This window comes from Peromyscus leucopus, chromosome 3 (genome assembly GCF_004664715.2).
Source record: "Peromyscus leucopus breed LL Stock chromosome 3, UCI_PerLeu_2.1, whole genome shotgun sequence".
NCBI lineage: Eukaryota > Metazoa > Chordata > Mammalia > Rodentia > Cricetidae > Peromyscus > Peromyscus leucopus.
This window is the reverse complement of record NC_051065.1, coordinates 74,457,236-74,470,424: the sequence shown is the minus strand read 5'-3', so window position 1 is coordinate 74,470,424 and position 13,189 is coordinate 74,457,236. Positions and strand designations below refer to the sequence as shown.

The 13,189-nt window shown below is 43.1% G+C and overlaps 1 protein-coding gene across 2 annotated transcripts in view; it reads right to left on the bottom strand.

Moving 5' to 3' along the window:
• Positions 1-343: 343 nt before the first annotated feature.
• The window catches only part of Itprid1 (ITPR interacting domain containing 1), a 121,145-nt gene continuing 108,299 nt past the window's right edge, over positions 344-13,189 (bottom strand). Inside the window, exons 12-14 of one of the 2 annotated variants that reach the window (XM_028864096.2) lie at positions 7,129-7,256; positions 5,920-6,031; positions 344-3,948 (exon numbers count right to left, since the gene is read on the bottom strand). In XM_028864096.2, coding sequence (XP_028719929.1) covers positions 3,664-3,948; positions 5,920-6,031; positions 7,129-7,256 — 525 coding nt within the window. In that variant the 3' untranslated portion in view covers positions 344-3,663. The remainder of the gene's footprint in view (positions 3,949-5,919; positions 6,032-7,128; positions 7,257-13,189) is intronic. The other variant, XM_028864097.2, reaches the window with a different exon arrangement.

Below are 13,189 nucleotides of genomic sequence, written 5' to 3'. Positions count from 1 at the left end.
TACGCAGTGAGTATTTGCCTGAAGTAAGATTTTTGCCAAACTCAATGCAGAATACAGACAGAAAAAGAGTTACTCTGGTTGAGTTGGGCCTATTAGTAAGCTCCACATAAGCCTCAAGGTTTGACAGAGTTTTAAAGATATATTTCGTTTTAGAAAAATCAGTGAATCAGTGTCAGTTTAATCCCCTACTGCTGTGGGATGAAAACTTCAAACTACACCCTACTAGATCCCAAACCTCAGACAGTTTAGTTTTGGTGTGTGTACATGTGTACACGTGCGTGCGTGCATTCGTGCGTGTGTGGTTGTGTGTGTGTGTGTGTGTGTGTGTGTGTGTGTGTGTGTGTTATGCATAGGTGAATTTCTGCTCTGGAATTTTGTTGTGGAGATATGTGACAAGACACATAAAGTACTTGGTGCAGCACTTAGCTAAAGGTAAGATGGCCAAGCATTGGCATCTACTCCTGCTAATGACAAACACTGTATTTACTTACTGAGCCTTGGCATCATTCCAGGCTCCAGCTAAAGGGCTGAATAAGCATTCTCTGTGTTAATTTGTAGATGATGACCTTGAGATCTACAGAGCTCAGTTTATTAAATACAAATAATTAGTTGTGAAATTGGATCAAACCTCGGGTTTATTGCCAGAGTTCAGTTGCTTCTTATTAACAAATCCAGCACTCAGCATACCTTTTTATAAGTCAAGCTTTTGGTCTTTGAGCTCTTCCTCACTACCAGAGTCATCCAGAAAAACAGAACCAACTGGAGATAAGACGTTTATCCCATGAACTAGGAAAGTCAGTGATTATAATCAGTCTGAGTCTGAGAACTGGAATTCCAGGTGACATTTTGCAATCAGCCCATCAGTCATTAAAGACAGTAAAAGTTCTTGGTGGGACATAGAAGTGTTTCTACATTTTTTTTTGTTCACTTTTATCTTCCTTGTTGGAGAGCTGGGGTCTGCCATTTACTATGTAGAGCTCTTTGGGGATTTCATTTGCCATTCTTCATTCAAGCAGTGGGTCTCTGTCTCCTCCTTCACATCTGAAGTCATCTTTCGTGGAGGTTAAAATGATCCACACACAAATCCCTTTTAAGTGCAAGCTTAGCTCCTCCTACAGCTTGAAATGGTGTTGCTTCTGTGGTGAGATCATCCGCTTCCCTGTCTCTTGAGAGTGCTACTTTATTCTGCTCATCTATTCCTCAGGCATTTGGTAATATTCTTCCAGGGTAAGCTGCTTTGCTCACAGAATCGTTCTCAACAGAAAGAAGGTAATGATCACATTGGACTCACTGATGTGTTCGTCTTTGCATCAACAATAGCCAACATATATTGAGCATTTAGTCTCTGAGGGATATTGTGTTAATTACTGCAACCAATTTACCGCATTTATTCTGTCCAAAAAGCCTTATGTTACACAATAGAGTGTTTGCACAAAACATACACATCTGCATACTTTGAACACTTTAAATCATCCCTAGATTATTTGTAGTGCCTAATAAAAAATGTTACAAAATAGTTGAAGGATGGCAAGAGCAGTGTCTATAATGCATATGTGATTGTTTTCTGAATATCGCAGAGCTGTTAGTTGAATCTGTACATTCAGAGTCTGTGATGTGAAGGAATGTAGGGATATACAAAGTAGTCCAAAGGACCAGCATTTCAGATTGACATGAGAACAAAGTAGGGCATGAGGCCATCAAGCAGGTAGTAGGCAGTCCAGTGAAGAACAGGCAGGAACCACAGGCTCAAAGGCTGTAGGCAAAGGCAGCTCAAGTCTGAACCAAGACAAATGTTGACAGTCTAGAAAAGGAAGAAACTTAGGATGTACAAAAGCAATTAGGAGCCAGTTTGCAGCTGGAAGTTGCATCATACCGTGGGAACCAGAGTAGGGGTGTGGTCCAGGAAAGCAAGGCAGCAGCAGAAAGGAAAGGGCATAGTGATTCCTGGCTGGAGCAACATTTTGGCAGCAGACTGCTCTGGGATCGTAGTCTTAAGATGACTCTCTTAGTTCTCTGACATATTACTTCTTAGGTTCTCTCCCTGAGTCTAGGAACCATGACCCTATTGGTGCCGGCGGAGACAGTTTGTCAGTTGCCGAGGCATCTCAGAGAGAGGGAAGCTCAAGGCATGTCAGAGGCTCATGCCTTGTGCTGTCACCAGGCTATGAGGAAACAGCAGTGATGCAGTGACTGATACTGAGGTGCCAGTAAAGGCCACAAGGGGACAAGGCAGATGGGTTCATCTGAGTGTGTGTGGTAGGAGGATAGAAGACTAGGGTTTAGAAGGGGTTGGCGCTGGGGTCATACATATGGTGCATATGGATGCTGAAGAAGATGTGTGAATGGAGATGTCCACATTCTAGGGAGGTACAGCAGGAGAGACAGTGCATGGTCCCTGGAAATCAGAGCCTCACTGGAGTCATAGCAACCAAAGCAGGAAGATAAGGAATGAAACAGGCTAGTAGACAGTTTCCAAAGGAATATTGTCTTAGGTTCCTAGCTAGGAAGTGTCCTCATTCTCTCATACAAACAAGAAGCTTCCCTCAGGAGTTCTTATGATGCTGTTTCTGACTATTTCATTTTTCATCTATTCTTGATTTCAATCATCCCTTGGCTTTCATGTCTACCTCCATGTGTTTTCCCTGTAGTAGGAGCCATGCTGTTCCCACAGCTGGATGGAAACAGCTGGACAACTTTTGACTTGAGGGACAACAGTAAGCCATAGGTTTATAGCCAGCAGCCTCACCTCTCCATAGGTTCCATGGTGGTATCTTTTTGTGATTATAAAAGGTAGGTAAGACCCTATGAAATCCATGTTTAACACTTATGGAGGCTTTCTGTTGCACTTGCAAGAATACATGCCCTTAGACTCCTGACCACGGCCTGGAGGGAGTCAGGGTCCTCACATAGGTCCTCACTATCGTCTACCACAGTTGGCAAAATAGCGTTTCTACATCCCAGCCTGTGAACCTTCCTCTCTTCTGCTTCCCAGTCTCTTGAACATGAATTCTCCAGGGCTTCCATCTTCTTACCTTCAAGTCTTTCCTAATAGCTCCCTTTGATGAGGCCCCCAGGGCACTTCCCTCCCATGTCACATGGTGACTCCTCCACAAACTATATGGAAATGGTATTTATTTGTTGTTTCTCTCACTTTATCCAACTCTTGATGCACAGACATTCTGTCTTGCTCACAGCTGCCTCCAGCATCAGCAGTATCACATCTCTGAACATGCCTTCCAGGTGCCTGAGCAGACTCAGATACTTATCTGTCATAAAATAAGGTCACATTGTCTTTTTCTTGCTTTTTAATTATACACATATGTGTGTTTATATTCGGCCGCCTCCACTAGGACACATGCTCTCTCAGGGTAGAGGCCGTTCTTCTTGACTTTAATTATAGATAAATATGTGTGTTTATATTCAGTCTCTTCCACTAGGACACATGCTTTCTCAGGGTAAAGGCCATATGCTACTCAATGACTATAATATACCCCAGTCAGGCACATACCGGGTGACTCCTTATTATGTAATCAATGAATATTAAAATATTCTGAGTTTAATCATAGAATAGAAGGGTACATAGGAATCATATTCCCTTGTTACAGCTATTCTGGGATCTTCCATTTTGTACAAAGGTCATCAACCTCTCTGGTCTAGCAGAGATTACTCTACAGTACTACTTGATGAAGGACCCGGACCTGACTCTGTCATAGCTGGTGACTGTAGAGACATCCTACGTCTGGTCTCACGGTCAGAGGGACGAAGAGCAACCAGCTGAGTCACCCCCGAGCAGGGAATCTGCTGCCCATTGCTGGCAGGCAGGGCAGGCTCAGGGGCCACAGTGTGGGTTTGAACACATGAACTCTGGCCATGCTCTCCCTCTGTCCAGTTGCATTGCTGCAGATTTGCACAGTGTTCAGGCAGCTCCTCTGAGAGAAGGTCTAGCTGCTGAAAGAAAAGACAAAAGGGAGTGTGTAAGGAGCAGGCTAGGAAGACAGAGCCATGGTGACATACATGCTGTACTGGTTAGTTCCTTGTCAGCTCGACCCAAGCTACAGTCATCTTGGAAGAGGATCCACAACTGATAAAATGCCTCTGTCAGATTGCCTGTATATCTTGCTTAATATTGAATGTGGCAGGGCCCAGCCCACTGTGGGCAGTGCTGACCTTGGGTAGGTAGTGATGGGTTGCATAAGAAATCAAGTTGAGCAAGTCTTGGAGAGGCAGGCAGCAAGCAGAAATCCCCCATTGTCTCCGCTTCACTTCCTGCTTCCAGGTTCCTAACTTGAGTGACTGCTTTGGCTTCCCCTGATGATCAACTATAATTTGTAAGCCAAATAAACCCTTTGGTCTCCAAGCTGCTTTCAGCCATGGTGTTTTATTATAGCAACAGAAAGTAACTAGGGCACGTGGGGAGGAATGTGTGGGTCCAGAGATCTGAGCTGCAGAGAGAGGCAAGAAACCAGATGCTACTAAGAAAGCCAAAACTGCTCACCAAACAATGTCTGTTTCCAAAGACATTTTACAAAAGACAATAAATAAGCTACATTTACTTAAAGACCATGACTTTCTACTCACCTCTCACTCTTAACCCCTAAACAATATCCCCCATGAAACTTACAAGTTTTTGTTCACAGAAGGAAATCCTTAAGATTTAAAAAAAATTTTTTTTAATTGATAATTACGTACATATCTCTTTGTAGTTGCCTAAGGAGTCCAGTAAAGGGTGTTGGGTCCCCTACAGCTAGAGTCACAGGTAGTTGTGAACTGCCGGTCATGGATGCTGTGCACCAAGCTTCTGGAAGTGCTCCTAACTCCGGAGCCATCTCCCTGCTCTGTCTGTAACCTGTATCTTTGTTGTGAGCTGCTGTCTTTGAGCAGTGTTAAAAAGGAGAGGGGGTTATTCACAGCTTACAGAAATGTAACTGAAGAACTACACAAATCCTATAGGTACCCACTAAAAAGAAACCCGAATGTGACCCTCCGCCTGTGAGCACGCTCTACTCTTCCTGCACATTTCCCTCTATTAACAATCCATGCTAAAGCCGGGCGGCGGTGGTGGTGGTGGTGGTGGTGGTGGTGGTGGTGGTGGTGGTGGTGCACGCCTTTAATCCCAGCACTCGGGAGGCAGAGCCAGGCAGATCTCTGTGAGTTCAAGGCCAGCCTGGGCTACAGAACAAGATCCAGAACAGGCACCAAAACTATACAGAGAAACCCTGTCTCCAAAAAAAAAAAAAAAAAAAAAAACACCCCCCAAAACCAACCAACCAAACAAAATCTCTTTAATAAACTTCAATTCTGATTCATGTCGCCTTATCTTGGAATTATTTTCTTTGATAAGGTCATGAATTCTGCTTATACTTGAATGGAGACCCCAGTAAGAAAGAGGGGTTCTCCAGGCCACTGCAGGCATGTGGGAGACATAGAATGGAACTGTTCCTCTGTCCCTGGCGGTGACAGAGACATGTCACACTTACACCGAACAATTACCTCAGACTTGGAAGAAATGTGTTTATGAGGTGCCAAGGTTCTGTAGTGGGCACTTTGAGCCAATAGCAGGGTATAGTAGTGACCTAGCTCATGGATCAAAAGGCTCACTTTGCTAGTCTGGGATCTGGGATTCGTGTTCTTACATGGAAAATGGGCAATAGTACTTTGCTTTCCTTTAGATGGCAGGAGAAAGCTTGGAGTAGCTATAAACCTGAGCCAACCACCGCCTGACAGCTGTGTGGGCAGGAGCAAAGCAAGGTCAATCTCTTTATGTGTAAAATGCAGGTGTGGCCATGTAACATGTAATGCTTCAGTCTGGAATTGTCACACCACTGGTTTCTTATTGAGAGCAGCTCTCCCGTGAGTAGTAGGCTGGAGACATTTAGACTCTGCATCCACTCTGCGTCCGTTCTCCACCACACCGCTTACCAGTAGGACACCCTCTTTGATCTGCCTGGCCCGGTCTCCTAACTGAAACGCCAGCTCTGCCACCTGCTGCCTCAGGGCCTCTCGCAAAGTCCTCAGGTCCTCAGCCTCTTCCCTGCATGAAGATAATAGAAAAGGAGACTTCAAAATCATCACCAGATGCAGTCTTCCACGCCCCTCTCACCGAGTGGGTCCTGCCTTTGATATCTCTTCTGAATTTTATCTCTCTCTCTCTCTCTCTCTCTCTCTCTCTCTCTCTCTCTCTCTCTCTCTCTCTCTCTGTGTGTGTGTGTGTGTGTGTGTGTGTGTGTGTGTCCGTGCGCATATGCCTGACACACTGGCGAGCAGAGAGCACCTTACAAGCCGTTCTCCCGATGAAACTCAGGTAGTCAGGCTGGGCAGAGTGAGTGAGTACCTTACCCACTGAGCCATCTCTCTGACCTCTGAGATTGTTTAAAAGAGACATTGGCCTTCAATATTTGATTCAGCTATAGAGATAAGTCTGCTACTAGGGAAGGTACCCCCCCCCAACCCCACCCTGCACTCCCTTTGCGATGGAAGCTATGGATTTGCACTTTATGCAAGTACACTAACATTGAGCCGCATCCCTAACACACCCTTATAAAAAAGAAATCCTATTGTGGTATAATTCATGTATCATGTTTATCTATTTCAGCATACATTATTTGTAAGGAAGTTACCAAATTGGATAAGGATGATGAGCATGCAGCTCTAGAACATGCCATCTCCCAATAAGAATACACAACACCCATGCCCTTTACTATTAAAACTTATTTCCACAGTCACAGGCAATCAATGATACATCCATTTGGGAAATATTTTTAACTCCTGTGACAATAATGTACATTTCAAAACTCTAATAACAACTCCCCCAACATTTGCTTTTGTGCAAGCCTCATTCCTATCAATTAAAGCAATCCTGCTGGCCTTCCCCATCCTCCCAGCTAATTGCCCCTCTTCTAACCTCCCCAAATAGCCCCAATCTTCAATAAGAGTGTGCCCATCCAGTGATGGCTCTCTCAGCTTCACACTGAGAAAGCAAAACGAAGACCATGAAAGCAGAGGAAAAGCTGGCTGATTTCTCATTAGCCCTGCTCCATCATGCTCGTCTGCCTTGCCTGCTCTGATTACCTTCCCTTGCTCCAGGTGTGGGGTCTGGGACTTACTTTCATGCTTGCCTTAGATAATTACCTTTCCTCTTCTGACATGTCCCTGGGAAAGAGTGCCTGCTGTCCCATGAAGTGCTGTTCAATTTCCTCTAAGTGCTCCTGGAAACTCTGGCACACCATCTTCATGGTTTCCATCTCATAGACTGTGCACTGACAACAGACAGAAAACCCAAAGCTGGTGACCTGTCTGCTAACATGGCTGGAGGGCTGGGCTCTGCCTTCCTTCCCATTTGGAATTCACTGTTTGCAAAGAAGCCCAACTGCTAACATTTTTAGAAGAGACCAGGGAGACCTAGTCTGCAGCTTTGGATGAAATTAGAGGTGGCATTTGACTAAGACAAAGGGGAGCCGTTGCTGAGTGGTACTTGGGTGGGAATTAATTATGTACTGGGGAGTCCAAGCCAGTCCTACACAATAGGCAGATGCAAGAAGGTGGACAGAGGAGAAGAGGGAGAACCATCAGAAAGCAGACTTACACTTAGAAAAATGGAGCTTCCTTTAATCTTTCTCAGTATTGGTACCCAGAACCCCATCACTCTTAGCATCGAGAACACTGAACACATCTACTCGTGTGTAGTTGTTCAGGAAAATCTGCTTAGAATGCTTTTTACTAGTTTTACCCTTGCTTCGCCATAATCCTCGAAGAGGGAAATCTGCAGGATCCACTCTACCCATCTAACAATCCCAACCGAGAGAAATGTTAGGCATCCATGCTCTCTATAAGTTAGAATCAAGACTTGAGCTCTTCTTGTCCCCAGGTTCCATCAGTCTTCAACCCTTGCTGTCTTTGGAGTTTCAATTTAATATCTTCTTGCAACCTCCAAGAGTTATGGAATTTTTTACAGCTAATAAGTCTGACTTGTTGTGAGTTGACAAGAATCCGGCATACCACTTGACCATGCCCTTAGGTTGACCACCCACTATCATTCAATTAAATTGCTTACCTAAGTGTTGTGGGATACTGATCACACTGTGAACCCTGAGTTTACATTTGCTTTAATTAAATAAATTAACCTTGGCTTAGGAGGCTAACAGAAAGTAATCATAGAGCATCACAGGGCATCTGGAAGAGATAGAGAGATGCTGGAAGTAGTAGGGAGGGGTTTTGAGTGGCACAGCTTTTTTTGGTTTGGCAGAGATGCAGGTAAGGCGAAAAGGGCTTCTTGGACACTAACATGGAATAGACACTAACATGAATGGCAGTGTGGACACGACAGGGATGCTACACCCATGAATTCTCAACAACCTGACTGAGAATTCAACCCAGCCTCTCTGAGCTAGCAGGTTTTCACCCCAGCCTTTGAATCTTGAGTCTTATTTATAAATAGAACAATAGAGATTTAGTCAAAGCTACCTTTGACAGCAGTGACAGAGCCAGTGCCTGTGGGAACAGAATTCCCATCAGGCTGTGGCTTGAGAGGCAGAAGCAGGCCGGTACCTGCAGAGTTGCAATTGCTGGCTGGAACAGCAGTAGATTAAGGTGCAGTCATAGTGATGAAGTAAAACAATACCTAAGAAAGCTCAAGGTTGCCAGAACACACACACACACACACACACACACACACACACACACACACACTTGGAAACAAACAAACAAAAACTAGTTTTCACTCTCATCAAGCACTGATTGCCTGTAGCTTTTCATCTATGGGTAAAAACTGGTTTAATTTTCTTCCATATATGCTCTCATACATGGTGTGGTCTTCGTAGGTCTTGTGCAGACAGCCAGGTTGTAATGGGTGTAATATCCCTGTCATGTCCACACTGCCATTCATGTTAGGAGATCAGCAAATCAGCATGGTGTCCCACAGGCAGACTGGGCTCAGTGACTCCCAGATGCACAGAGGACATCAGTCAAAGTGGTGGAAACAGATTTATTTGATTCAGAAACTACTGGCAGTAAGGGAAAGAGCTGGACTTCATTTTGACCTGTGCAGGAGTGATATGGGCACTTTAAAGAAAGAAAGAGAGAAGGGGGGCTCAGTGGATTTAATGAAGTAGAAAACGGTGAAATGGCAAGGGGCCAGGTATGTTTGTGAGCTGATCTCCTGTCAGCAATCCCCCTTGTTTTGCAGGCTGTATTGGATGATTCTTTGTGTACACCTATGACCCAGATCCCCAGGGTCGCTGCCATCCGACTTCAAGTGCTGATAATGCTGGTGGGTTCTGTCTCTATCAGACCTTCTTCCAGATCAGTAAGAGATGCTATTGGCTGTGGCTTATCATCTTCCTCCCTTTTTCCCTTAACTCAAGTCTAATGCTTTACAAGCAGCAATGTGTCTAACTAAAAATCTGCATTCCCTAATCTTCTCTTCCAATGCTGATATCCAAAGAATGGGATCACAGAGGATGTTGTGGGCTTTTTGAGAAGCAATTTTAATGAGAATCATTTGACTGCTGGGCCATGGACCCTACCATCCTCTGCCTCACTTTCTAGAAAGTCCAAGATTGGTTTTTATCTTTATCCTCAAAATCACATAGATCATGGCAGTTTGGTGATTATTTTTTCACCTAGAAGCTTCATAATGGGAATATTATTCTAAGACTGATAATTTGATAAGAAAATGCCACATTATCTTGTTTTGAGTTATTTTATTCTGACTGATATATTTAGCTTTAGCATGAGTGAACTCAAACCAGCTGAGGGAAGACTTTGACACATATTGATGTTGACGAGAATGCTTAAAACATTACCAAATTATGACTTATAAAAAATGGAAACCATTTTGGAGTCCACGTGAGCATCTTTTGCAGATAAGTGTTTAGACACAAACCCTTTAACAGCTGTGTCTGTAGTCAAAAACGTTATTCAGATTTCAAATCTAAGTCACGGGGTGGATCTTTTCCTTCTCAGTATCTAACCAACTCACTTCATGGAGTGAAGTGTAACGAGACAGTATGAGGAGGCACATTTCCCTCAGGAGGGAGCTGGCTCAGTGCTTTGAGTCAATTCAGGTGCAAGGAAGGGCAAGGCCAGACCACAGCAGCACAGTGCTCAAGCAGATTGATTTCATTAACATTGAGCTTCAAGCCTCAGCTCGATGTTTGGGGGTAACCCTTTGTGAATGGAATTTATGCGCTGTAGGGCTTGGATTTGGGAATAGCTGATGGCCAGATTCTGATTTAAGACTGCAGTGCTGTGGAACATTCTAAAGTGCTGCCATCTCCTGGTCATTCAGAAATACACAGTATAGCCCCAGAACCGGCAAAAAAGATTTCAGAAGAAAGGAAAATGCAGGCAAGGGGAATGGGAAAGGGGATGGCACATCGGTGTTGATCTCTGTTGTCTGATGTAAAATCTGGGTCACACCTACATAAAACACAAGGTCTGCTCTACTGGCTCAACTCATTGATGCAAACGTCAACAGTAAGAGTGACAGTATAAAACCAACCCCCAAACAACAACACAACCTTTCATTTTTTAATTAACTCACACTTTTTAAACTTGGTACAATTTCCTTTTCTTTTAACCTAAACCTATAAATATTATAGAAGACTCAGAAATCTTATTTCTAATGCATCTTATCCTGGAAATATGTTTGGCTTTGTATTAACATATTTTAATTAAATTACTCCCAAGAATTCACACATAAAAGATTAACTACATGAACAAATAAGTTTTCCACTAATAAATTATTGTTTAAAAAACCCTCATGTACAATTCCAATTCTAAACACATCAACAAACCATTCTTCTAGATAAGCTAGAAGACCACAAAGCCTGCTGTGGGTTTCTCCATAGTGTTGTGCATCATTGGTTAAAAGACAATGGGATGGGGGATACTTTTCCAAATCAAGATTTTATCCAAATTTGCTCTTACTTTCAACATCTACTTTAAATGACTCTTGTCATTTGACAGATAGCATCCATTTCTGTCTGAAAACCCATGGCCTGGTTCCTAGTTATTTTTGTCCTAATATTTCCTGACCCTAGCTATCCCAAAGCATTCATCAAGCCATGTTTCCTGCAGAACCTTTTTTCAGGTTTCACAGACCCAACCAGGTGAATTCTCAGCCTCAGTCACAGCACATGTCACCACATGAGCTGCTTTTCCTCACCATTCCTCAAGTTTCTTGAATAATACCCTGCTCATAGCAGAAAGCAACCCCATGCATACCTAAGTGTGTGGGTGCAAGCATGTGTGTGTGTGCACACGTGCACGTGTGTGTGTGTGTGTGTGTGTGTGTGTGTGTGTCTGCAAATAGATATACATATCTGAGCACATGAACTCACCATTCCCATTGAATGAGTATTTCTGATCCCTTAAATTTAAAGGAAAATACATGGCTATCTAGTAAAACTCTGTAGGACATCCATTTCAGCCAAAGCAATTCCCTTTGTGTCTTTTCTGTATAATTACAATTTCTGGTTTTGGTGTTGTTGATGTTAGGGCTATGTATGTGTCCATGTTCATGTATGTGTAGGTACGTGTGTGCATTTGAGTCAGAGGTTGGCATCAAGTATCTTTCTCAATCATCCTCTGCCTTATTTAGGGGGTTAGACTCTCTAGATAAACCTGGAGCTCACTTATTCAGCTGGATAGGCTAGACAGTAAGCTCCAGGGAATCATCTGTTTCTGCACCATCACCCCAGAACTGAAATTACAGGTGCATGCTCCCCGCCCCCAGCTTTTTATGTAGGTACCGAAGATACAAACTCAGGTGCTCATGCTTGTGCAGCAAGCACCTTACTGAACCATCTCCCCAACCCCTGATAATTCCAGACTCAGAGGAGGAGGGCTAAGGCATTGTGAGGCAAGGGCTGGAAAAGCATGGGGAGCAAAATTCACACTCAATCAACTGCTGCTAGTTTGACACCTACATGCGAGTCTGAGGATGATGATTACACACAACGGGTCACAAAACCTTTCTATGCTGTAGTGCCAAATGAAGCTGAACATCTGTTTTCAGATGTCAAATCATTCCGCACAGCTGGAAGTATGTAAGTCTTGGGTCTCCTTCTGACAGAAATAGAGAAGGAAAGGCTCTGGTTCATATTCAGGGAAACTCCTGGCACTGGCCCAGGTTCACTCTCTACCTCTATCATAAGCAGCCGCTTTAACCTAGAACTAGCTTTGGGTCCTTACACCTGAGTTTTTCCAGGTCTCATCAAGTTGATTGCAATTCTCAATGCAATCATCTTCTAGCTTCTCAGTCTACTAGTACGTGCTTGTTATTTCTCTTCTTAACATTGCCAAGAAATTATTTACATTCTTTTTAATTGGCAGGGGTGACATGATGAGAAAACAGATTTAACATCTTACCACAGCATTATAATTAACAAATTATATTGGATATGACTTGAAGGACTCGTCTGAATTTTTGCATGTAATTTTGATTGTATTTTTCTTGTCATTTCAAATAGAATGTAAAACTAAATATGATTTAATTTATGCTTCTTTGTAAGGTCTGACTATGTAGCCTTTAGCACTTGCTACATAGACCAGACTGACCTTGAACTTATAATGATCCTCTTGCCTTAATCTACTGGTTAATGATGTTACAGAAATATGCCACCATACCTGGACTAGGCTTTCATTACAGAAAAAGGGATGTTTATTTCTATGGTCTAATTGTTTGTATAGGATTTCAAATAACTCCTTCTTTAGCTAACTTTCATGCCCAGCATGATTTCATATAAACTAAATGGTCAAGTGAATGCTAATTGTTCCAGAGCTATGGTGTTCAATCTTGACAACACTTACATTTTAAACTAAATCATTGTTGTGAGGCTATCCTGTGCGTGTATAGTAGCATGTCCAACAGCATCTCTGGTCCTTGCTCATTTGTTGCCAGTATCACCCACTACACTTTCGGCTGTGACAAGTAAAGATGTCCCAAAGATTGGCAATGTCATCTGATGTAGGGCCAGGGGAGGAAATCATTCATAGTAGAAGAATAATTCCTTAAAGCACTTATAAGCCTTCAATAAATGAGTACAGTGGTGATTTTCCTATTCTCCTAGATTTTATTTAATTTATTTTGGTACTGAAGATTGAGGTACTGAGATGTTCTACCACTGAGCTATATCCCCAGCTCCATTCTCCAGGATTTGAACCTAGATATTTTGACACTAGGATCCCA